Genomic DNA, 27,085 nt, shown 5'->3' with positions numbered 1-27,085 from the left:
AGGTTTTTTTTTTTTTTTTGTATTCTGTATGGCAGGGGTCACATTTCATTCTTTTTTCACGTGAGTATCCCTTATTGCAGCACCATTTGCTTAATTTTTTTTTGCTTGGTTTTTCATTTGTTGGCTTGCTTGTTTGTTTGGGAACTGCTTGGACTGGGAACCTAACCCGGATCTCCTGCATGGCAGGCAAGAATTCTACCACTAAACTACCCTTGCACCCCCATTTCTAATTATTCTTTAGCTGAGAAAATTAGACACCCGGACGGATCATTTGAAATTGCAGTTTATTCTGATTTTTAGTATCTCAGAAATCTAATAGATACTATGCAGTGTGTTGGGGGGGGACGGTACACATGTAGAATCCAATTTATTGCCCACACGTATGAATTTCAGGGGATCTGAGTCCTCGAGGGCACTAAATGCCAACACAGGTTTTTGTTATCTATAAGACCACCATGCAGAAGGTAATCGGCGGATTAACTACGCAGAATTCTGTCTCTTCTCCAAGAGTCCTGGCCCCCAAGGGGCATACACTAACCACAAAGGGTTTTGTTCCCCAGCTGGGATGACCCTCTAAAGGTCTTGAGTACGAGGTATACAGAAGTAACGGAGATAGGACAGAGTAATGGAGTTAGGACAAGGGTGCTCCCAAAATATTTTTTTAAAAAGGAAAAACGTAAAGCCAAAATAGGCACCCTTCTCCGGGCCCTCCTAGGTACTTGGGCCCGTGTAGGTCCCCTTACAGTCTGTATGCAATCCCAACACCCCGAGAGGCAGGCAGCATCCCGCCCTTTGCAAAGAGGTGGCGCGCCTACTCGGTGAGGGCAGAGCCCGGGGGAGGCCAGGCTGCGCGCGCGGTGGGCTCGGGGTCAGCAGGCCGGGAGCAAAGCGGCCGGAGGTCGAAGCTGCCGGTCCAGGAAGGCTCCGCCGGGCCGACCTGGACCGCCTGTGCTTTGTTCTTAGAGCCCGGCGCGGCCCGGAGCGCGGGACCGGCCTCCGCGCAGCCCAGGCGGGGGCGAACAGCGAGGGGCGCGGGGCGAGGCCGGTGACCCAACAAAGCGAGCGGGCGGCCGGCGGGGGTGGGGGTGGGGTGCCGGAGCCCCGGCCGGCACTCGCCCCGGGTCCGGTCGGCGGCAGCCCGCGCCCGTGCGCAACGCCTCGGCCGAGGGTGTGAGCGCCGCGGCCGGGCCCGAGTCGCAGGAAGGCCCGGGGTCCGGGTAGGTCGAGGCCCGCGAGGCCGCCAGTCCGCCCAGCCCCCGGCGTCCCGCCCTGGCGTCGGGCCTCTCCCGGGCCCGCCCCCCCCGCCCGCGCGCACCCGCCCGCGCGCACCCCGTCCCCGTCTCGCGCCCGCCCGCGCGTGCCCGGGCACCGACGCGCGCCGCGTCCATGTAGCCCCGGCTCCCGGGAGACCGCGGAGGAGGGGGCGACCACAAGATGGCGGGTACGTGCCCGGGCTCGGCGGCGCCGCCTCCCCGCTCCCGCCCTGCTCTCCGGCCCGAGTGCGGGCGGCCGAGCGGGCGGGGGTCCCGGCGCGGAGAGGGGGGCGCCTCGGGGAGGCGGGGGGCGGCGGCCGTGGGGGGCGGGGGACGCCGTCTGGCGGGGCGCTGACCGACCTTTCCTCTCCCACCCGCAGACCTCTCGCTGCTGCAGGAGGACGCGCCGGAGGACGCGGACGGATGTGAGTGCAGCCGGGGCGGCGGCGGGCCGGGGGGCGCGGGCCGGGGAGTCCGGGCCGGGAGCCCGGCCCTGCCGTTGGGGGACCGGGGGAGGGCGGGACGCGCAGCGGGGCGGCTCGCGGGGGCCCCGCGGCTCTGCGCCCCTCACGCCGGCAGGCTGCGCAGGGCCCGGGTCGCGGCCCCTGGCGGAGGAAGGAACGGGTGGGGCGGAAACTCGGGGCGGGCCCCGGGGGCGCCTTCCCCGCGAGCGCCGGGGAGGCGGGAGGCCCCCGTAGATCGGTGCTGGCGCGTCCCTGCGCCCGGAGCCGCATCCCCGGCGGCCCTTCCCCAGCCGCGTTTGGTTGGCGGATTTACAGAAGGTTGGAAGGGATGAACTTCCAGGGGTGCAGGGAGCACGTTTCTGGTGCGAGCGCTCAAACACCGCGCGGAGACCCTTTGGCGAGAGCATTGCATCTCGTCTTTGAGGACTTGAAGTTTTACGAGAGTTGCTTCTTTTTATTTGGAGAACCCTTTTGACACTGTTTCCAGAGTCGTGTCGGGAAGTTTAACTTTTTTTTTTTAATATTCAGAAAGGAATTTTACACTTAGTGGTTTTCCAAGCATCAGGAGATAATCTGGGTCCATGAGCGAAAAGACTGAGACAGCTAAGTGATTCTGTAGTGAGAGAAGTCAAAGATTACAGTTAACTTGAAGCAAATTATTTCTATTCGTGCAGATTTCAAAATAGTGAAAAATAAAGTCATCAGGTTTTGAAATGCATATTAGAAGTGAAGTGTGTGCAAAATGTACCGAGTGCCCTGGTACATAAGGTGGTCGCGGAAATCATATTGTGAGTTGAGCTGAGAACCATGCTAGAATTTAGGATCTCTGCTGGGGAAAGTCTGTCTGATCCTGAGATTTACTACGGTTGATACGGATGTCAGTGATTCCGAGAGCGCTGCAGTTTGAAATCTGAATACTGTGTACTCCATCCTTTAGGGTTCCCTGATATGGCTCCCCTTATCTAAATTAGGCCTCGTTTTAAAATTTCTTTTAAGGAAATTTACTACAGAGATGGATTCTCTTAAAAATTATTTTTTAAGTAAATGAACCAAATTGATCTTTTGCTAAGGCTGGTGCTTATTTGTTTTTTCTTAATAAACAGCTCTCCATAAAGTGATTGGTACTCACGCAGTGAAAAACAGATTTTACATTTCACTTAACGTTTTACCTTAGGCCACTTATGGAAGAGCTTCAAGTATTTAAATAATAATACAACAGATACCTGCAGCTGTCGATTTTAGGTATCCTGCAAGGTTAGGCTTGGAAAGGTGGCTCTGATTGCGTGGTCTCTAGATGTATGGGGCTTCTCGTGCTTGTGTTCAGGTTCAGGATTTGTAAATAGAAGATGCATTCAACAAGTCTTGTGAACATCTGGAGCAAGAACTTCTTAGCACTTAATTGTTTTCATTTAGGGCCAGGCACTCTTAAAGGATGAGTTGTAGTCTTCGTTTCTTTCTTGACCCTTCAGGAGCACAGTCTGGAGGAGAAGGCATACCTGTAAAAAAAATTCACTTCGTGAGCATCCAACCTTTTGCTGGGTCCTGGAGATAGAGCACTAAATAGGATGGTAACCGTCCATGCCCTCTAGTGGTTGGCTGGCAATTTTAATGTAAGTGCTCAAATGAAAGTGTAAGAGGCAGTCGAGTATAGTAGTTAGTGCCAAACTAGTGTCTTCAGATTATGGCATGCCACTTGGGGCAGACTTTGGACAATTAACTTAACCTCCCTATGCCTAAGTTTAGTCATTTGTGATATAGGCACAATAAACATTACCTGCCTGATAGAGTTGTTAAAAGCTTTAAGTGAGTTAATAATAAATAGTAATTATTATGTAAGTGTTTGCTATTATTATGAGTAAAGTGCTAGGAATCTTAAAGTAAGAGCGGCAGAAGAAACACTGATGTTGAGTATTTCACTACAGGATTAATATATTTGTAAATGCTGCTGCTAATGCTTGCACTGAACCTTTTTTTAGGTTCCGTCTGTCAGTTACCCGGGCATTTTAAGATTGAAATCATAGCCATTCGGACACACAGATAGTTCATTTGTGTATTTTATAATTTACTGGAATGTTTAAGAGTAATGGCTTATTTTTCCAGGTGCTAAAGTTTTGCAGGTGGCATCTTTACTAGGAATATTCAGGAACAGGCATCTTTGAACCTGTGGTTGGTTGAAGGCTGCTGCCTTTTCTTTCTTCACTTGCCATCTCATGTGAAGGGGAATAAGAAGGAAATCTGGCAACGTTGCCTAGGGAGAGGGCAAGATGGTTGTTGGGGGAATGGGAAAACTTGAAATTGAAAGGTGTGAACTTCCTGGAGAGATTGGAGAAGGACCTAGAGGTTATAGAGGAAGGGGAACTTGAAGTGAAGCTGGTTTTATAAGCATGAGTTTTTCTATCTCAGGGAACACTAGTTCAGAGGCCAGCCTCAGTTAAGTTAGGTCCAAGTCAGCTCCTGGCATGGGAGGAAATTATTTTCTAATCAAGGGGAGGAAATTATTTTCTAATCAAGCTCCAGAATCTTGGTTGCCTTTTCTAAATGCAGAACCTAGCCTATGGTGGAAGAGAAGTAAGGTCATTTTGTTCAGGGAACTTGTGAGTATGAAGACAAGGAGAGGCCCAGGTGGCTCTAGATCTGGAAGGGGTCATTTCCACACCCACATATCTGTCTCAGGCTCCTGTTTTAATAAGCCCCCCCCCCTTTTTTTATGTTTTAATTTTTTTTTAAAGACCAAAAAACACCAAACGCAAGCATTCTTAACTTTTGATCATTCTGTTCTACATATATAATCAATAATTCACAATATCATCACATAGTTGCATATTCATCATCATGATCATTTCTTGGAACATTTGCACTATTCAGAAAAAGAAATAAAAAGAAAACAAAAAAATTCATATATACTATACCTCTTACCCCTCCCTTTCATTGATCACTAGCATTTCAAACTAAATTTATTTTAACATTTGATTCCCCCATTATTTATTTTTATTTCATATGTTCTACTCATCTGTTGACAAGGTAGATAAAAGGAGCATCAGATACAAGGTTTTCACAATTACACAGTCGCATTGTGAAAGCTGTATCATTATACAATCATCTTCAAGAAACATGGCTACTGGAACACAGCTCCACATTTTGAGGCAATTCCCTCCAGCCTCTCCACTACATCTTGAATAACAAGGTGATATCTATTTGATGCGTGAGAATAACCTCCAGGATAACCTCTCGACTCTGTTTGGAATCTCTCAGCCATTGACACTTTATTTTGTCTCATTTCACTCTTCCCCTTTTGGTCGAGGAGGTTTTCTCAATCCCTTGATACTGAGTCTCAGCTCATTCTAGGGGTTTTCTCAATCTCCTGATGCTGAGTCTCAGCTCATTCTAGGATTTCTGTCCCATGTTGCCAGGAAGGTCCACACCCCTGGGAGTCATGTCCCACGTAAACAGGGGGAGGGTGGTGAGTTTGCTTATTGTGTTGGCTGGAGAGAGAGGCCACATCTGAGCAACAAAAGAGTTCTCTTGGGGGAGACTCTTAGACCTAATTTTAGGTAGGCTTGACCTATCCTTTGTGGGGTTAAGTTTCATGTGAACAAACCCCAAGACTGGGGTAAGCCCCCCTTTTAGGGGAGAGGACTTGCTGGAGGACTGTCTGCACTATCTTCACTGATACCTTTGGAGAAAAAGAAACAAATCCCTAATATGAGAAAAGTGGAAGCATTTTATGTATATATGTTAAAAGTCATAAAGGCAAGTGAATAGCATCACTATTAAGTACTCTTAAAATTAAGATTTGGAGACTATGCTGACCATGATCTGAATGATTATAATTCCTTCCTGTTTTATGTTTCAATAATTTCCTGTTCAGGCCTTAGTGATAAAAATATGTAACATAGTTTCATACTTGTCTTTTTATGCATTGATATCCTGTAATAAACATGAACTTCAAAGAAGATAAAAAGACTGGGAGAATAATGCAATGAAAAACTAATTTTTTTTTAGTTTATTAGTAATACTTTTAGTACTATATCATGTGAAACATACTTTGAATTTTAAAGTGAAAGCAAACCAGTGACTCAAAATAGATATTTTGTGATTTCACATTTGCATAAACTTTTTAAAACTTTTATGATTAATTTTGTTCTGAATAATGAGAGACAATAAAAAATTTATAAACTATCAGAGAAAAATGTTTAAATCTCTATTGTTAGTTTACCAAAGATGCAATTTTGATTTACATTGAAGCTGCTAGGTTTCTAAAACAGGGAAGGTGTTACCTAAGATACATTAAGATTTGATGGGTTAAGGCTTGTAAAAATAGTTTTATTGGCGCTTTATTCAAATTTTAATTGTTATCAAAGTAATTGATTACATAGCACGTAGTAGTTTTCATTGCACCTCCTGTTCTTCGCAGCAGTCCTGGGAGGGGTAGACTTTGGGATTCCCTTGTTAATAATTAAGGCAGCTGAGGCACAAAAGGGCCAATCATTTTCCCAAGTAACAAAACTCTTAAGTGCCACCCGGAATTTTAATCAGTCCTCTGGATTGTAAACATTGTATTTTAAATACCTTTTCTTAAATTTTACAGGTAGTGTACAGAATTGAGCAACCAAAACTCTTTTATAGAAATGAGCAGTATTTTTTGAACTCATGCTTAAAATACCTTTGAAAATTATTCTAGGATGCTGCATATGGTTAATTTACCTTAAAGAGAGATGACGCTGCTGTAATAGCTTAGTCTTTGGGTTAGCTTCTCTTTCATTTATAACTAAGCATGGTGTTAAAGGGATTTTGGAGCTAAACGATAGACTACTCACACCACAGAATGTTTCATATTTGTTGGGGTTTAGGAATCCTTTTACATTACATTGTTTTTCGTGTTTGAGGACAGAAGAGAGTGGAGAAACACAGATCCAGAACTAATTCAGTGCTCAGAGTACGGTCCTTTCAAAGATCTGTGGGTCCTTCAACCACTTTTGAAAACCAGATGTCATTTCCTAAAGTCCTTTCCAACTGGGAAGGTAGAAGTAAAAGATGGGGCTGTGTCCAGTAGTGACTAGGGAATCATTCAAAAACTCTAAGAAGGTGCCCTTGAACTTCATGATGTTTGGATTATTGTTAATAGGAATTTGGAAAAGTGAGTCATGAGACTTGGCAGCATGTTTTGATCACTACCAACAAGACTGGACAGGATAAATCTTTATTTAGAGATAATATAATTGGTATCCTAGAAAAGCATGTTTTAAAAATGGTTCCACTGGTATCCGCATGGATGGAAGATCAGGTAAGGATGCCTGATTAACAGTTCTTGTAGAATTAAAAAAAAAAAAGGGTGGGGAGGGAACCTTTTGTAAATATGCATGGCTGCTGCCTGGGCTTGTAGTACAACAACCTCCCCCTCTCTCACCCCCCTACCCCCTGCCCCTCTCCACCAGCCTTTCCTAGGTAAAGTTCAGACATCTGCCACATTTATTAGATTGCTGATTGTTTCTGGTCCTTTTTGGCTCAGTCCCTCCTTTCATCAAAATAAAGAATTTATATTTGTTTATTTAACTGTTGTTCCTTACTCCTACATTTGCCCCACATCTCTTTTTTCTTTTAAAAAAAGATTTTGTAATAAAAGAATTTTTCTTTCTTGACGGCAAAGAAATTTTGCTGTCAGCCACCTAATAGGATGGATGTCCCTATGATTGAATTAAGGTTTGGTTTTGATTAGCCTGTATGTGTAAATAAACCTAATTTAATGTTGTGGGAGGGAGGGAAGGTGGCACACCAATGGGATTTTGGCTAAAGGAGGTTAAAAGGCCTGTATTCTCTAGGACTGCTCTACATCTTGTAGCTAGCAGATCACCTAAGGTTCCCCCTCCCCAAATCCACCTTTTAAGTCATGTCTTGTTATCTCCCTGTCTCCCTAGACTTAGGAGCAGGCTTGTTTTCTGGCCAACTTGATAATCATTTTGCATCATGCTATAATTCTGGAAGCTATACCAGCATAGTTTTGTGTAGGGAGAAAAACTCTGGGCTTTGTAAACCTTTAGACCTGGTTTCAAATTCTGGCTCTGCTGTTTGTTTTCATTATAATCTAAAGCAAGTTGATTAACTTCTCTCTGCTGTTTTCTATCTTTAAAATATTGATAGATTTGAATCGTTGCCAGTTTTGGGATATTACAAATAAAGCTGCAGTACCTATTCAGGCACTGTCCTTGGTGGGGGTGTGCGCTTTCTTATGTGCCTAGGGGTGGAATGACCGCTTGACATTTTAAGAAATGGCCAAACTGTGTCCCAGAGTGCTTGTGTATGGTTTTCTTTTTTTTTTAACAGAAAGAAAAGGAATTTATTTGTATTTAAGCTGAGGGTACAGTCAAATGAAGTAAAATGAAACAGCATCTTATTTACTCTCACTGAATATAGCAAATACACAACTTTTTAAAGTTTCTGCCTGTTTCAGTATTTTGATTGTGTTCATGCAAATAGAATCATCCAAACGGTCCTTCCACACATACAACATAGCACCACCTTTTATTTGATGTAAGTGTCATGGTCAGAACATATCTGGCTTTAGCAATGTAAACATATCTGCTACAAGTAAACTTTAGAGGAAAAAATGAATCATTAATATTAATAAATCAAAATAGAGCTGAGTATCACACATGATATAACTTTTAAAAATATTATATAATATTGTTTCAACAAGAACTGCAGTATAATAAAAACTTCACTAAAAGAAGGAAGCAAAAACAAAAACTAATGTGTAAATTCCCAAATAGTGTTAAAATACTGAAGGACGTAATATAAAATTTACCTCAGAAAAACGGGGAAACAACCAAACTGTAGAGTGAAAACCAAATTTGGTTTAGTACATTATACTTATATATGGCAAAAGCTTTTCTAAAATGCTCTCTAACAAAATCATTTATTCTCTATATCTCTTTTTAAAAAAATGGTGTTTAATCATCTAAGTTGGGTACTTTGTGGGAATTTCACATTTTATTTCCTGTTGTGTGTTTTTAACCCCCCAAAAAACTTTTCATCTCTACTGGTTCTGTTTTCCCAAATGAACAAGAACATTAAATTATCTTCATGAAAATTATTGTGTAAAGTCAAATAATCCCCAAACAAATCATCATAAAAGTAAATCTACCTTAACAGAAAAAGTGAAAGCATTAAGTGCTGAAAATCACAAAAAAATATCCAATGAATAAGCAAAAATGTTCACATTTATCTTGACTGTTGATTTTACTTTCTGGCTAAAATTAAGAAAAGTTTTCAGAAGTTCAATAAGAACATTCAGTGCCACTTTGGATGTATCTGCAATACACATATGAGTTATGACTCTGTACTGCAAGGCAGGCTCTATGTTTACCTTTAAACATAGTTAAGTTATAAAGACATCAAATTTCTAAGACCAGTTATAATACTGTGGCAAGCAAAACAGATTTGTTCTTTTTGCTCTTATGTTCTGGCTTAATCTATAAACATGAACATTTTTCCATATGTTGTCTCAAATCATACCAATACAAAAGAGTTTAGATATCTCTGTGGTTTCCACAAATGAAGGAAGAGAAAAAAAAACATACACAGTGTGCTGGTTTGAAAGGAAGTATGCCCCCTAAGAAAAGCCATGTTTTAATTTAGATCCCATTTCATAAAGGTAGAATAATCCCTATTCAATACTGTATATTTGAAACTGTAATGAGATCATCTCCCTGGTTGATGTGATTTAGTTAAGAATGGTTGTTAAACTGGATTAGGGGATGACATGTCTCCACCCATTTGAGTGGGTCTTGATTAGTTTCTGAAGTCCTATAAAAGGAGAATGAGAGACTCAGAGACTCAGAGAGAGCAGAGAATGCTGCAGCACCACGAAGCAGAGAGTCCACCAGCCGGCGACCTTTGGAGATGGAGAAGGGAAATGCCTCCCGGGGAGCTTCATGAAACCAGAAGCCAGGAGAGTAAGCTAGCAGATGACGCTGTGTCTGCCATGTGCCCTTCCAGCTGAGAGAGAAGCCCTGACTGCGTTCGCCATGTGCCTTCCAGATGAGAGAGAAATCCTGAACTTCATCGGCCTTCTTGAACCACGGTATCTTTCCCCGGATGCCTTTGATTGGACATTTCTATAGACTTGTTTTAATTGGGACATTTTCTCGGCCTTAGATCTGTAAACAAGCAACTGATTAAATTCCCCTTGTTAAAAGCCATTCCGTTTCTGGTATATTGCATTCCAGCAGCTAGCAAACCAGAACAGATTTTGGTACCGAAAGTGGGGTGCTGCTGCTGCAGTTTGCAAATACCAAACATGTTGGAACGGCTTTTTAAATGGATAAGGGGAAGATTCTGGAAGAGTTGTGAGAAGGTTGATAGAGAAGGCCTAGAATGCTTTGGAGAGACTGTTGATAGAAATGTGGACTCTAAAGATACCTCTGATGAGGACTTAGAAAGAAGTGAGGCACGTGTTATTGAAAACTGGAAGGAAGGTGATCCTTGTTTTAAAATGGCAGATAATCTGGCAAAGTTGACTAATGGTATTGGCTGGAAGGCAGATTTTAAAAGCCATGAACTTGGATATTTAGCAGAAGAGATCTCCAAATTAAATGTCAAAAGTGCAGTCTGGTTTCTCCTTGCAGCTTATAGTGTAATGCGACAGGAGAGAGATAAGCTGAAAATTGAACTCTTGAGTAAAAAGAAACCAGAAATTGAGGTCCCGGAAAATTCTGGGCCTACAAAAAGGGAGACTCCAGAGTATAGTGCCCTGTGTGTGGATTTAACCAAATGTGGAACCAGCCAGTCATTTCAGAGAAAGTCAGGATCAGACGTGGAGTTATCCAGGAAGGATTTGTGGAAACTCCTTATGTCTGATGGGCATGATCCAAGGCTACTGCATAGAAAGCCAACGAGAGTGCTGTGGGACCTGTATAAACAGAGCGGCTGCCATTCTGGACTGAGGGGTTCAGTGAAGGGACTCATTGGAGGAAAAATAACTTCAGAGGCAAAACCATGGAGGCTGAGGTCTGAAGTCAAGAAGCCTCGGGCCAGGAGAGTGGACCCACCCAAGCCCGTGGAGAGGGTGAGTTTGCCCCGAAGGCAGAGAATGGGCCTTCCACCTCGTTGCAGTGGAAGAGTCATGCCGCCTCAGGCCTTGGAGAAGGTGAAGCACGTTTCTTGGGGTTGTGGGAGAGCCTGGCTGCCACCACATGGAGGGGTTGAGCGTGTGCCCTGGAGATGGCAGAGAACCCGGGTGCGGCCCCGATGCTTGGAGAGGGTGGAGCCGAGAGAAAGGTTGTCTCCCCAATATCCCCCAAGGTTGCATTCAGAGAGAGGCAGTCATAGGCATTTGGATAGGGTGGGACTTGCACTTTCTAAAGCCCTGAGGATAAATGACTCTCAGACTTTGAAATCTAATGGACTTTGCCCTGCAGGTTTTCGAAACTGTATGGGTCAAGTGACTCCTGTATGCTTTTCTCCCTAAGGAAATGTGTATATGTATCCTATGAATGTTCCTCCTTTGTATGTTGGCAGCAAATAACTTGTTGTGAGTTTTCAAAGGTCCAGAGCAAATGGAGAGAATTTTGCCTTAGGACAGACCATACCTGTAACTGACTTGATGAGATTTTATATTGTCTCTAATTTTGTACTTCATTGTATTGCTACTGAAAGGTTTAAGGTTTCTGATATTGTTATGAAGTTAATGTATTTTGCATATGGGAAAAACATGTCTTTTTTAGGGGCCAGAGGGTGGAATGTGCTGGTTTGAAAGGAAGTATGCCCCCTAAGAAAAGCCATGTTTTAATTTAGATCCCATTTCATAAAGGTAGAATAATCCCTATTCAATACTGTATATTTGAAACTGTAATGAGATCATCTCCCTGGTTGATGTGATTTAGTTAAGAATGGTTGTTAAACTGGATTAGGGGATGACATGTCTCCACCCATTTGAGTGGGTCTTGATTAGTTTCTGAAGTCCTATAAAAGGAGAATGAGAGATTCAGAGAGACTCAGAGAGAGCAGAGAATGCTGCAGCACCACGAAGCAGAGAGTCCACCAGCCAGTGACCTTTGGAGATGGAGAAGGGAAATGCCTCCCGGGGAGCTTCATGAAACCAGAAGCCAGGAGAGTAAGCTAGCAGATGACGCTGTGTCTGCCATGTGCCCTTCCAGCTGAGAGAGAAGCCCTGACTGCGTTCGCCATGTGCCTTCCAGATGAGAGAGAAATCCTGAACTTCATCGGCCTTCTTGAACCACGGTATCTTTCCCCGGATGCCTTTGATTGGACATTTCTATAGACTTGTTTTAATTGGGACATTTTCTCGGCCTTAGATCTGTAAACAAGCAACTCATTAAATTCCCCTTGTTAAAAGCCATTCCGTTTCTGGTATATTGCATTCCAGCAGCTAGCAAACCAGAACACACAGAAACTGTAGTATTCCATTTTCCTAAAGTGTCCTTAATATATTTAGCACATCAAGGAGCACTTGATATAGCAAATTTCTTCGGATGATCCATAAACACTTGTAAGCTGACATCATCTGTGAGAATTGGTGGTCCAGACTCCTGCCCCCAGGCTTACATATTATTATGAGTCTATGAAGGGTTGACTTTTGAAAGCAGGAAACCGGCCTGGCTGCCCCCATGATCCATGTCATTATATCTTAGTGCTGGAAATCTGGAGTGAAGAATCTGTGCATCATCTACTGGAGCTTGCAGAAGGGAAGGTGGCAGATGTTTTCATATTCTGGCATATCTGGGTATCCTGACTTGTGCCACTGTACTATGGTCTCACCATGATAAATCAAAATTTGAAAGAATGTGTCCATGAGAATAATATGATCTGCGGGAATGCAGCTGCTATCAAGAAGAACAGGCTCTGGTGGTCCACTAAAAGAATATGCATAGAGAGTGGGCTGAATCCTGATTAGAGACTGGGTCAGATCTTGATACATAAAATGGTGACAGTAATATGAACTCTCATCGGGACTATTGTTAAAAACTTGCAGTGAAGGAGATCTTAAATGGAACATAAACTCGATAAAGACAGAAAGTTTCTGCAAATTTCAAGGAACTTGGATCATCTTTGTGATACTCCCCAAATTCCTGTCACAGTTGAATGAGCTGTCTGTCGAACCATCTAAGCACATCTGACCCTTCCTCTGTTTCTGCTCTATAAATTGCCAGCTGAGCCATAAAAATGGCTCTTGGTCAAAAGATGCAGCAATGTTTTGGATTTGAGTTTGAGCATCTACCTGGTCCCGAGCAATGGTGGTCACTCGGATGCATCTCTGCCCACTTGATACTGATATTGAGTCACAAACTGGATTGCTCCATGCCCTCCTTGAGGTGTTGGAGCATTGTGCTGATTGACAACCTCAAAATATATGGCGAAGGTTGTGGTAGGACTGAGTCCACATATCTTCTGATGACAGGTGCCACTGTTCCTATCTCATTTTCAGATACACAGGGTCCTTTAGGGTTGAGAGAAGCACAGGGTCCAGTAGCTCCAGAAATCTTTATTACCCTTGAAGTCTTTATTTCTAATGTACCACCAAAGCCCATTTTAAACTGTCCATGCATATCTTTGGTGAAGACTCTTTGAAAAGTTTGCTTGAGTAAGAAAGTGTTGAAAGAGTCACTCACCATCATATATCCTCCATTTAGGTTGGGACAGCGTTTCATTTCCAGGAGACCTGTCTAATCTAGTGTACATGCATAACACTACTAGTCATAGCAGCTCCATTAGCCAGTGCTTCAAAATGCTTAGTTCCCTTTTTAACATATTTGGCGTTGTCTTTTTCAATGTCATGCCATGACCTTATAGGTATCTTTGATTCATCTCCAACCACCATTCCAGGCCCTTGAGTTGCTGGACCACCAATGAACATCACAGTACAAGCACCAGTATTAGGAAAATTACACTCAAGTGAAAATTACACTCCTACAGCTATGGCAAGTACCACCCCAGAAGAATACAAAGGTCTCTTCCCAAGGTACAGGCCAAGGGTCTCTCTGAAGTTCTACCAGAAGATCTGTGAGATTCAAGTCTATTTTCTGTACTTCCTGTGAGAATCTGTTGGAGGAGGTCGCTGCTGTACCTGAGGACCATGTGCTGCTTGAGTAACTGGTACTTTAGAGAGCCCCAGCATTTCCTGCAGTTGTTTGGCAGACAGATCTTTTGTTCCTCTGAAGACATAACTTTTTGAAATACTCTCACCTCCAAGTTCATGAACCTGCACCATTCTCCCAGAAGTAATGAGTCCAACCAATGTGGGTGGTAAAAGACTTCAGGAAATCTGCATGGATTCTTTGAGGGCTTTTAATTCTTCATCATCCATACAGTGTCAGCCACATGGACGAATATCAGAGGCATCTGCAGACCATGCAGAGCTACATATTCAGTGCTAGAAAACGAAGGCAAAAGTTCAACAGGTTGATTCACTTCAGATATACCAGCATAAGTCGGTGGAAACTGATTCTTTTGATAACAAAAATTGCAAGCCCAGAGTTTTGCTCGATAATCCACTTGACATAAAATATTCAAAACTTGAATCTTATATCCACTTGACATAAAATATTCAAAACGGCAAGTGGTCCCACTACACAGAACCGGTTCATGTGGGATAGGCAAATCAGGTCACTATTCAGTTGGTGTAAATAGGGCTGCCACTGGAATGACCATTCTTGTAGCTTCTAGTCGACTTGATGGCCAAACATTCCAACTAAATTGGACTCCATCTCATTCTTCATTTTGTTGGATGAGATCCAAACAGGTTGTCATTTTAGAATTCACTTTTTATTTCATAGTCCCACCCCACGAGATCCGCACCCTATATCATTTTACACGCCCACCAGCCGCATGTGAGGGTTCCAGGTCCTCTCTGCCCTTGTCAGCACTTGGAATGGGCAGTCTTTTTAATTTTAGCCTTTCTGTTAAGTGCATAGTGGTGTGTCATTGTGATTTGAGTTTGCATCTCCTTATGGCAAATAATGATCATCTTTTCATATTTTCCACTCTAGCTGCTTTTTTGTGTATTTTGAAGAGAAGTTTTGAATTTTGATGAACTTCAATTATTTTTTCACAGATAGCCTTTATCAGGTTGAGGGAGTTCCCCCTTATTCCTAGTTTACAGAGAGTTTTTTTGAAATTAGGACTGGTTGTTGATTTTTGTCAAGTTTTTTTTCTGACTCTTTTGAGAATGGTCATAGGGTTTTTCTTTTTTAGTTTGTTCATATGATGAATTACTTTGATTTTTCAAGTATACCCCCTTTAGGAAATTTCAGACCTACACAAAAGTAAATGAGCCATTATGTACTCAGTTTCAGCTTTCATTTATCTTCAGCCTTATGAACTTTTAAGAGGAGGCATCTAGAGCACTTTAAAGAAACCCCAGGTGGCCATTTTATTTTACCTATAAATGGTTCACTAGACATACATCGTGACGTGTGATGTTATAACTAGTTAGTAGAAAGACATCTAACTTTATAGTAAGGTATGGTAAAATACAGGAATTTTTAGACATTCACCTTGCCAATTTGACTTTTATGTAGCACATCTGTATATTACTAATTCTTTTCTATTGTGTTGATTACTAAATTAAGGGAAATGTTGCTTATTTTTTTGGTCACACTAAGCACATTTCACCCTATTTGGTTCAACCTCACTGGTAGTAAGAGTTGAACTTAATCTTTTAGGTTGGTTTTTGCCGTCGGAGAGCTCCAGTCGGTCAGGCCGGCTGGCACACCGGGTGGGGTTGGGGAGCGAGCTCGCGGAAATTAACCTGGGAAGCCGAAGCCGGCGCCTATCCCCTGCCGGCGGTCACGCGAATGATGTCCTCACACAGGCCGAATGTGGGTTCAAGCGTTTATTGTTACAGCCGGGATGGGTCACCCGGGGAACCCGAGAGGTGGGACATGGGACAACGTGCAGGCTGCACGACGACCCCGCGAAGACCCGGGGCTGAGGGAGCGCTGGGCTTAAGTACACTCGGGGGAGAGGCGGGGTTAAGGGCTCACACGTCAAGAGGAGGCAGCCACTCACACAAGCTTAGCGGCAGTTGCTAGGCAGAAGGGTATGTTTCGGGGATAGGGAAGTATAGAGAATAACAGGAAGGCCTGTTGTTTTGTGGTGGGCTATGGAAATGGGCGGTTTACGACAAGAGGGGGAAGGGGGGAACAGTGAGCTAGGTTACAGATATGGGGGGCAGAGAGTGAACCTAGAGAGGGAGAGAAACATTAAAAAATTTTAAGTTTGGCTAGGCTCCAGTCCCTGAGAAATACGCCACAGGTTTTCTATATCACTTAGAGGGTCACATAAAATTTTTTTTCCCTCTCTGTGACAAAGGAGCTATTTGTGCATATGTTTAATGTACAAAACAGTCGTTTGGGGCAACTGCCGGACACCCTGGGGCCTAGAAATCTCTGCCACCTTTACTGGCAATAGCACAGTCATCCAAGAACTGTTTAAGGATATTTATAAGCCGTTTTCTGCCATGTTTCTTTGAAAGTCTATAAACATACCCCTCACGCTGCCATCTTTCTACTGATGGGGCTTGATCGAGGAGGACGGGAGACAGGGTGTTGCAATCTGGGATACAGCTTGCTTTTTTTTCCCTTGGTGTTTTAATTAGTTGCATCTTTGTAAAAAATCAGACCTCTTCACTGCACGATGAATCTCCTGCTGTTTGCCGTTTTTGATTAATAGCATTATCCCACCATCCCCTCCTGTCCACTGCTGACCCAACTTTTTTATTTTATTGCGGTGAAATTGCAGTTCCAAATGAATTTGAGAACTGGCTTTCCATTTCTGCAAGAAAGGCTATTAGAATTTTGATATGGATTGCATTGACTCTTAGATCACTTGGGATAGTATTGACATGAAGTGTTCCAGTCCAGGAGCATGGACTCTCTTTCTGTTTATTTAGGTCCTAAATTTCTTTCAGTAATGTTGGTACTTTTCGGCATGTGAGTCCTTTTCATCCTTGGTTAAATTTATTCCTGCATATGTCATCCTTTTGAATGCCATTGTAAATGGAATTTTCTTAATTCCTTTTCTGGATTGTTCCTTATTGATGTATAGAAACACAATTGATTCTTTTTTTTTTATTTATTTATTTTTTTATTAACGGGTAGAAAAAAAAAGAAATTAACACAACATTTAGAAATCATACCATTCTACATATGCACTCAGTAATTCTTAACATCATCACATAGATGCATGATCATTGTTTCTTAGTACATTTGCATCGGTTTAGAGGAACTAGCAACACAACAGAAAAAGATATAAAATGTTAATATAAAGAAAAGAAATAAAAGTAGTAATAATAGTAAAAAACAACAACAACAAACAAACCAACAAGCAAACAAAAACAAAAAAAAACCCTATAGCTCAGATGCAGCTTCATTCAGTGTTTTAACATGATTACTTTATAATTAGGTATTATTGTGCTGTCCATTTTTGAGTTTTTGTATCTAGTCCTGTTGCACAGTCTGTATCCCTTCAGCTTCAATTACCCATTATCTTACCCTGTTTCTAACTCCTGCTGAACTCTGTTACCAGAAACACAATTGATTCTTGATTGTGAATCTTCTACCATGCATCTTTGCCAAATTCATTTATTAGCTCTTGTAGTTTGTTTTGTGTGGATTCTTTGGGATGTTTTCTATATAAGATAATGTCACTGCAAATAGATACAGATTTATTTTCCCTTTCCAATTTGGATGTCTGACCCAACTTTTTATGTATTCACATATTTTCCAGTACATCCAAAGTTACAGTCAGTGTCTTTTAGTATAACCACAGAGTTGTGCATTCATCACCACAGTCAATTTTAGAACACAAAAAGAAAAACCTCATACCCCTTTGCAGTCACTTCTCAATGCCTCTATGCTTCCTCAGCCCTATATAGCACTAATCTAATTCTGCCACTATAGATTTATTTGTATTTTCATTTTATATAAATGGAATCTTACAAAATATAGTGCTTTGTGTCTGATTTCTTTCAGTTAGCATAATGTTTTTATGAAATTATTATTACATATATATATATTTTTTTAATTTTTTTATTAATCAAAAAAAAAGAAATTAACACAACATTTAGAAATCATTCCATTCTACAAATGCACTCAGTAATTCTTAGTATCATCACATAGATGTATGATCATCATTTCTTAGTACATTTGCATCGATTTAGGAAAAGAACTAGCAAAACAGCAGAAAAAGATATAGAATGTTAATATAGAGAAGAGAATTAAAATAATAATACTAATAATATATATATATATATAAAGGAAAAAGAAAAAAACACAAACAAAAGATACAAACACACAAACAAACAAACAAAAAACCATATTTCAGGTGCAGCTTCATTCAGTGTTCCAACCTAGTTACATTACACCTAGGTATTATTGTGCTGTCCATTTTTGAGTTTTTGTATCTAGTCCTGTTGCACAGTCTGTATCCCTTCAGCTCCAATTGCCCATTATCTTACCCTGTTTCTAACTCCTGCTGGTCTCTGTTACCAATGATATATTCCAAGCTGATTCTCGAATGTCGGTTCACATCAGTGGGACCTTACAGTATTTCTCCTTTAGTTTTGGGCTAGACTCACTCAGCATAATGTTCTCTAGGTCCATCCATGTTATTACATGCTTCATAAGTTTAGTCTGTCTTAAAGCTGCATAATATTCCATCGTAGGTATACGCCACAGTTTGTTTAGCCACTCGTCTGTTGATGAACATTTTGGCTGTTTCCATCTCTTTGCAATTGTAGATAATGCTGCTATAAACACTGGTGTGCAAATGTCCGTCTGTGTCTTTGCCCTTAAGTCCCTTGAGTAGATACCTAGCAGTGGTATTGCTGGGTCGTAATCCATTCTGCCATTCTATGTCTTTTGATTGGGAAATTCAGTCCATTAACTTTTAGTATTATTACTGTTTGGATAATATTTTCCTCTACCATTTTGGCTTTTGTATTATATATATCATATCTGATTTTCCTTCTTTCTACACTTTACTCCATACCTCTCTCTTCTGTCTTTTCGTATCTGACTCTAGTGCTCCCTTTAGTATTTCTTGCAGAGCTGGTCTCTTGGTCACAAATTCTCTCAGTGACTTTTTGTCTATAAATGTTTTAATTTCTCCTTCATTTTTGAAGGACAATTTTGCTGGATATAGGAGTCTTGGTTGGCAGTTTTTCTCTTTTAGTAATTTAAATATATCATCCCACTGTCTTCTAGCTTCCATGGTTTCTGCTGAGAAATCTACACATAGTCTTATTGGGTTTCCCTTGTATGTGACAGATTGTTTTTCTCTTGCTGCTTTCAAGATCCTCTCTTTCTCTTTGACCTCTGACATTCTAACTACTAAGTGTCTTGGAGAACGCCTATTTGGGTCTATTCTCTTTGGGGTGTGCTGCACTTCTTGGATCTGCAAATTTAGGTCTTTCATAAGAGTTGGGAAATTTTCAGTGATAATTTCTTCCATTAGTTTTTCTCCTCCTTTTCCCTTCTCTTCTCCTTCTGGGACACCCACAACACGTATATTTGTGCGCTTCATATTGTCATTCAGTTCCCTGATCCCCTGCTCAAGTTTTTCCATTCTTTTCCCTATAGTTTCTGTTTCTTTTTGGGATTCAGATGTTCCATCCTCCAGTTCACTAATTGTAGCTTCTGTCTCTTTAGATCTACCATTGTAGGTATCCATTGTTTTTTCCATTTTTTCTTCTTTGTCCTTCACTCCCATAAGTTCTGTGATTTGTTTTTTCAGATTTTCTATTTCTTCTTTTTGTTCAGCCCATGTCTTCTTCATGTCCTCCCTCAATTTATTGATTTGGTTTTTGAAGAATTTTTCCATTTCTGTTCGTATATTCAGCATTAGTTGTCTCAGCTCCTGTATCTCATTTGAACTATTGGTTTGTTCCTTTGACTGGGCCATATCTTCAATTTTCCGAGCGTCATCCATTATTTTCTGCTGGTGTCTGGGCATTTGATCAGATTTCCCTGGGTGTGGGACCCAGCTGGTTGAAAGCTTTTTCTGTGAAATCTCTGGGCTCTGTTTTTCTTTTCCTGCCCAGTAGGTGGCGCTCGTGGCGCTCGTCTGTCTGCACGGCAGTCGGCCCGGGAAACCGCGCGTGGAGGTGGGGGTCGCTGGCTGCCGCGGCTTGGGAGAGTGCCGGTCCCAATTGCCCAGCTGGCCCGAAACGCCAAGCGTGACGGGAGGGCCCCGCTATCCAACGTTCCCAGTCAGACCGGGGAGCCACGTGCGTGGAGGGGACCCCAGTCTCCAGCAGCCCCGGCCGGGAAAACGCGCGCCCCTCGGGTATCTCACCGCAGCAGATTCTCCCTGCCCGTTCAGCTGTTCCAGAATGGGGTACGCTGTCTTTTTGGTCTCTGTCGTGACTCCGGGAGCTGTTTCGTATTGTTTCTGTTTCTTTAGTTGCTTTTCTGGAGGAGGAACTAAGACCCGCGCGGCTTACTAAGCCGCCATCTTCTCCGGAAGTCTATTATTACATATATATTTAATTACAGAAGTAGGTTTACAGAGCAGTTACGTAAAAATTACATTTCCATATACCCCCCCCCATTGCGTACACTTTGCATTAGTGTGGTACTTTTGTTACAGTTGATGAAAGGATGTTAAGATAGTACTGATAACTACAGTCCATAGTTTACATTAAGTATATTTTTTCCATATACCACACTATTTTAACAGCTTGTGATGGTGTTGTACTTGGTTTATTTCATGAAAGACTATTCTTCCATTTGTACTGTTAACCACAGTCCTTTGCACACAACAGGGTTCACTGTTAAATGGCCCCATATTTTAACTTCTAACTTTCCTTCTAATAACATACACAACTCAGAACTTCTCCTTTCAACCACATTCACAAACATAATTCAGTGATGTTATTTAATTACACTTAAAATAATAGCCTACCATTACACTATCCATTTCCAAACATTTACAATCAACCTAAATAGAAATTCTGCCCAAATCAGGCATTAGCTCCCCATTCTCTACCCCTGTTCTATCTCCTAGTAACCTATATTCTAGGTTCTAATTCTGTGGGTTTGCTTATTATACTTAGTTCTTATCAGTGAGATCAGACAGTATCCTTTTGTGTTTGGCTTAACTCATTCAGCATAATGTCCCCAAGGTTCATTCATGTTGTCGCATGCTTCATGACTTCATTCCTTCTTACAGCTGAATATTATTTCATAGTACATATGTGCCACATTTTGTTTATCCATTTATCAGTTTACCATTTTGATTGCTTCCATCTTTTGGCAATTGTGAATAATGCTGCTGTGAACATTGGTGTGCCAATGTCTGTTTGCATCCTTGCTTTCAGTTCTTCTGGGAATACACCAAGTAGCAGTATTGCTGGATCATACGGCATTTCTGTACTTAGTTTGGCAATTCTATACTTAGTTTGGTGGTTCTTCAGGAGGTTGTTTTTCACTGTGGCTGCACCATTTTACATCCCCTGCAGCTGTGAGTGAATGTTCCTTTTTCTCCACATCCTCTCCAACACTTGTTGTTTTCTGATTTTTAAACAGTAGCCATTCTAGTAGGTGTGAAGTATCTCATTGTGGTTTTGATTTTCATTTCCCTAATAGCTAGTGTTATTGAGCATCTTTTCATATGCTTTTTAGCCATTTGTATTTCCTCTTTGGAAAAATGTCTGTTCAACACTTTTGTCCATTTAAAAAATTTTTGTTGTCTTTTTAATTGCTGGGTTGTAGGATTTCTTTATATATCCTGAATATTAAATCTTTATTAGATAAATGGTTTCCAACTATTTTCTCCCATTGAGTAGGTTGCCTTCCACTTTCTTGACAAAGTTCTTTCAAGTACAAAAGTTTTTAATTTTGAAGAGGCCCCCTTTATCTATATTCCCTTTCATTGCTTATGCTTTTGGTGTAAAGTGAAAGAAACCACTGCCTACTGCAGGATTTTGAAGATAATTCCCTACATTTTCTTCTAGGAGTTTTATGATCCTGCCTCTTATATTTAGGTCTTCGATCCATTATGAGTTAATTTTTGTATACTGTGTGAGATAGGGATCCTCTTCCATTCTTTTGCATATGAATATACAGTTTTCCCAGCACCATTTGTTGAAGAGATTATTCTGTCCCGGTTAAGTCGACTACTTGGCGACCTTGTCAAATATCAATTGACTTTAGATCTGAGAATCGATTTCTGAAATCTCAATTTGATTCCATTGGTCAATGTATTTATCTTTATGCCAGTACCATGCTATTTTAACAACTATAGCTTTATAATATGCTTTAAAGTCAGAAAGCCTGAGTCCTCCAACTTTGTTCTGTTTTTCAGGATGTTTTTGGCTGTTTGGAGTCCCTTTCCTTCCAAATAAATTTGTCATTTGGCTTTTCCATTTCTGAAAGTTAGGCTGGTGAAAATTTGATTGGGATTACACTGCATCTGTAAATCAGTTTAGGTAGAATTGATGACTTTACCATATTTGGTATTCCAGTCCCTCAACACAGAATGTCTTTCTGTTTCTTTAGGTGGTCTTTGATTTCTTTTAGCATTGTTTTGTACTTTTCTGTGTACTAATCCTTTACATCCTTGCTTAAGTTTATTCCTAGATACTTGATTCTTTTTGTTGCTATTGTAAATGAAATTTTTTTATTACCTCCTCATTACTAGGGTATAGAAACATTACTGATTTTTGCGTGTTTATCTTGTATCCCACCACTTTGTTAAACTTGTTGTTAGCTGTTGTAGGCTTTTCAGGATTTTCTCTAGATAAGATCATGTTATTTGCAGATAGTGAGTTTTACTCTTCTTTCTGGTTTGGGTGCCTTTTCTTTCTTTTTCTTGTCTAACTGCCCTGGGTCTCCAGTGCAGTGTTGAGTGACAGTGGTGACAGTGGGCATCCTTGTCTTGTTCCACCATTGGGAACAGTGTTACATATAAAGGGCATAAATGCCCTTTAGCGTTGTTGAGGAGGCTTCCTTCTTATATATATATATATATATATTTTTTTTTTTTTTTCTTTTTATTGGGAAATCTTCACACACAGTCCAACCATATTATACAATCAGTGGCTCACGGTATCATCACATAGTTGTGTATTCATCACCATGATCATTTGTAGAACATTTGCATCACTCCAGAAGAAGAAATAATAATAAAAAGAAAACTCGTACATCCCATATCCCTTATCCCTCCCTCTCATTGACCACTAATATTTCAGTCTACCCGATTTTTACCCTTTATGCCCCCCTATTTATTTATTTATTTATTATCATCATTTTCTGAATCATCTGTCCATACCCTGGATAAAAGGAGCATCAGACACAAGGTTTTCACAATCATACAGTTACATTATAAAAGCTATATAACTATATAGTCCTCTTCAAGAATCAGAGCTACTGGAACACAGCTCAGTAGTTTCAGGTACTTCCCTCTGGCCATCCCCATACACCATAAACTAGAAAGAAATATATAATTTGTAAGAATAACCTCTAGGATAACCTTGTGACTCCGTTTGAAATCTCTCAGCCACTGAAACTTTATCATTTTCTATTTCACTTTTCCCTCTTTTGATCAAGAAGGCTTTCTCAATCCCATGATGCCAGGTTCCCAGGAGTCATGTCCCATATAGTGGGGGAGGGCAGTGAGTTCACCTGCTGAGTTGGCTTAGAGAGAAAGGCCACATTTGAGTAACAAAAGAGGTTCTCTGGGGGTGACTCTCAGGCATAGTGCATATGAGAATATCAGGAATTCCCCAAATGGGGAAGCTTAATATTTCCTCCTCCGAAGGGGACTTTGCAAACACTTTTATTCTCTGCCCAAATTACTCTGGGATATTTTGGGGCATCACACCAACTTGTACAAACCAACAAGATCTTACACCCTGTTCAGTATTCCATGTAATTATGATGTTCAAGTAAACTAACCATACCAGTTAAATTAAGTATTGTGCTACCGAAAAAATATATTTTGCACCAAATAAACATCTCTCCCCTTGGTCTTGCACATATATTGAAGTTTGAAAATATGGGCCCTACCATCCTTTACCCAGTGTTCTTGTTTACCTTAGTCCTAGCCAAATCACCATCATTCATATCTCTAGTTGAAGTCTTCTCACTTTTTCAGCTTTTGCAATCGTTACTGAATGGGGTAATGCTGATTTTAATAGCCTCAGTGCTCCAACTCAGCATCTGAGGTGTCACATAAATACCTGAAGGTTCAGGGAATGACCAGGTGAGGTGGTTTTCTTCTAATCCTGTCTTTTGAAGTGTTTTTTTCAGGATGGGGTGCTGGATTTTGTCATATGCCTTTTCTGTGTCAATCAATATGATCATGTATTTTTTTTCCCCTTTGATTTGTTAATGGTGGGGTATTATATTAATTGATTCTTTTGTGTTAAGCCACATCTGCATACCTGAAATAAAACCCACTTGGTCATGGTGTATAATTCTTTTAATGTGTTAGTGGATTCAATTTTTTGAGGTATTTTGTTGAGGATTTTTGCATCTGGATTCATTAGAGAAACTGCCCTATACTTTTCTTTTATTGTAGTATTCTTATCTGGCTTTGGTATTAGGGTGATGTTAGCTTGATAGAGTGAGTTAGGTAATGTTCACTTCTCTTCAGTTTTTTTTTTTGAAGAGGATTGGTGTTAATTGTTCTTGAAATGATTGGTAGAATTCATCTGTGAATTCTGGATTTTTTGTGTGTGTATGTGAAGTTTTTGATGATTGAATCAGTCTTTTTACTTGTAATTGGTCTGTTCAGGTCTCCTATTTCTTCTAGAGTTGAGTAGGTTTTGTGTTTTAAGAATTTGTCCGTTTCATTTAAGTTGTCTTATTTGTTGATATTCAATTTATAGTATCCTCGTATGATCCTTTTTATTTCTTTGGGGTCAGGAGTAATGCCCCCCTCTCATTCTTAATTTATTTTTTTTGCATCTTTTCCTTTTTTTATTTGTTAGTCTAGCTAAGGATTTGTCAATATTATCGATCTTCTCAAAGAATCGAACTTTGGTCTTGTTAATTTTCTTGAGTTTTTTTAATTCTTAATTTCACTTATTCCTGCTCTAATCTTTATTATTTCTTCCCTTCTCCTTGGTTTGGAATTAGTTTGGTATTCGTTTTCTAGTTCCTTGAGGTGTAGTGTTAAGACTTTGATTTTAGCTCTTTTTCTCCCCTTTGGGAAGGGTTGACTTTTGTAGATTTTTGTTTCCTTTGTAATTTTTGTTAACTATTTTACTACCCCCCCTTTTTCCCATCTGTATTGATTCTTGGTCTGAGATGACTTACTCGGCTGGGGTCAGTTGGCCCTAGATACTGTTTATTGCTGTTCTTCTCAGAGATATCTTTTTTCTTGCAACCTGACCATTTCTTGGAATTTGCCCTTGGCAAATTCCTCCATCACCCTGATTCTAACTCTGCCTCAACTTCCCCCGTGAAGAGTTCTGGCTCCCTGTAATCTTAAGGGAGTTGGGGCCGATGGCCCATCTTCTGTTGCTGCTTCAAGCTGTCAGTAGGTCTCAGGCCCTACTTGTGGGAACATAGAAGGCTCCTGGCTGTACTATTGAGGGGGGCTGCTTGAGCATGGGGAATGGAGGCGTAGCCTCTGGCAAGGAAGACTTGGTTGTGAAAGGCTTCTAACCTGGAAGAAACTACCTGGGTGAGAAATTTTAGTACACATGGTCTGAACAGAAGCAGGAGCAAGATGGAGCTTGTTTTCTTTTAATAGAGTTTAAGGAAAATGGTTGGGGCTTGGCATATTGTGGCAGATTGCAATATCTGGCTATAATTTGCATAAGAATAACTTCTAGAATGACTTCTCAACTCTTTTTGAAATTTCTTAGCCACTGAAACTTTATTTTCCTTATTTAATTAATCTTATACAAGGGCCAAGCTCATCCTTGGGAGTCATGTCTCATGTGCTAGGGGGACTTACACTGCTGGAAGTCATGTCCCATGTAGTTGATAACCCCTGTCTAAATCGACTGTCAAACATTTTTATTTCTGAAAGTAGCTTCATTTAAAAATACTTAAAAGAAAAACAGGGCTTAAATTCCTTCTTTTTTATTGTAGGCATTTAGGGCTTTACTTTTCCCTCTCAGCACTGCTTTTGCTGTATCCCATAAATTTTGATATGTTATATTCTCGTTTTCATTTGTCTTGGGGTATGTACTGATTTCTCTTGAAATTGCTTTTTTGATCCACTGACTGTTTAAGAGAGTGTTGTTTAACCTCCATTTATTTGTGAATTTTCGAGTTTCCACCTGTTACTGATTTCCATCTTCATTTCATTATGGTTAGAGAAAGTGCTTTGTGTATAATTTCAATTTTTAAAATGTGTTGAAGGCAGGTCCCGGTGGCTCAGGGTCAAGAGTTCTTGCCTGCCGTGCCGTAGACCTGGGTTCATTTCCTGGTGCCTGCCCATGTAATAATAAGAAAAAGCATTGAGACTTGTTTTGTGACCCAAAATGTGGTCTGTTCTGGAGAATGATCCATGTGCACTTGAGAAGAATGTATGTCCTGTTCTTTTGGGGGTGTAGTGTTCTGTATATGTATGTTAGTTCATTTATCATATAGTGCAAGTTCCCTGTTTACTTATTGAGTCTCTGTCTGGCTTTCTATCTGTTGATGAGAGCAGTGCTTGGAAGTCTTCAGCTATTGTAGCGATGTCTGTTTGTCCCTTCGGTGTTCCCAGTCTTTGTCTCATGTATTTTGAGACACCAAGATTAGGGGTATAAATATTTGTAATTGTTATTTCTTCTTGATGGTTTCCCCTTTTGTTAATATAAAAGTGTCCTTCTTCATCTCTTATAGCAGTTTTGCATTTAAGCTCTATTTGTCCTATATTAGTTTAGCTACCCTAGCTTTTTTTTGGTTACTGTTTGCGTCAAATGTCTTTTTCAGCCGTTTGCTTTCAGCCTCTTTTGTCTTTGGGTTTAAAACGAGTCTCTTGTAAAAAACGTATAGTTGGATCAGACCTTTTTATCCATTCTGCCAATCCGTATATTTTGATTGGGGAGTTTAATCCATTAACATTCAATGTTTTTAATGTAAAGGTAGCACTTCCTGTTTTACCTTTGGTTTTTATATGTCATATCTTTTTTTTGTCTCTCTTATTACCTTTTGAATTACCCTTACTGATATTCTTCATTTCTACACTCTCCTCCAGTCCTTTCTCTTATGTCTTTTCCTTTCAGCCTGCAGAACTCCCTTTAATATTTCTTATAGGGTTGGTCTCATTGATGAACTCTTAGTTTCTGTTTATCTGTGAATATTTTAAACTCTCCATCATTTTTGAAGGACAGTTTTGCCAGATAAAAGAATTCTTGGTTGGCGGTTTTTCTCTTTCAGTGCCTTAAATATATCATACCATTACCTT

At 40.8% G+C, this 27,085-nt stretch overlaps 1 protein-coding gene and 1 pseudogene across 7 annotated transcripts in view; one reads left to right on the top strand and one right to left on the bottom strand.

Annotated features, from left to right (window-relative positions):
• The first annotated feature begins 1,131 nt into the window (after window positions 1-1,131).
• Window positions 1,132-27,085, top strand: part of PPP4R1 (protein phosphatase 4 regulatory subunit 1) — a 129,509-nt gene continuing 103,555 nt past the window's right edge. For 4 of the 7 annotated variants that reach the window (XR_013165295.1, XR_013165294.1, XM_077135972.1 and 1 more), the window contains exons 1-2: window positions 1,349-1,441; window positions 1,634-1,678. Coding sequence is in view for 2 of the 7 variants with exons in the window: in XM_077135972.1 (XP_076992087.1) it covers window positions 1,435-1,441; window positions 1,634-1,678 (52 nt within the window). In the remaining 5 variants the exon portion in view is untranslated. Of the gene's footprint in view, window positions 1,218-1,348; window positions 1,442-1,633; window positions 1,679-27,085 lie in introns of those variants that run through there. The other 3 variants (XM_077135977.1, XM_077135974.1, XM_077135976.1) reach the window with 3 other exon arrangements.
• Window positions 12,167-14,482, bottom strand: LOC143662330 (protein transport protein Sec23A pseudogene; annotated as a pseudogene).

This window comes from Tamandua tetradactyla, chromosome 18 (assembly GCF_023851605.1).
Source record: "Tamandua tetradactyla isolate mTamTet1 chromosome 18, mTamTet1.pri, whole genome shotgun sequence".
Taxonomy (NCBI): domain Eukaryota; kingdom Metazoa; phylum Chordata; class Mammalia; order Pilosa; family Myrmecophagidae; genus Tamandua; species Tamandua tetradactyla.
Note: the sequence above shows the minus strand (reverse complement) of the source record. Positions and strands in the feature narration are given on the sequence as shown.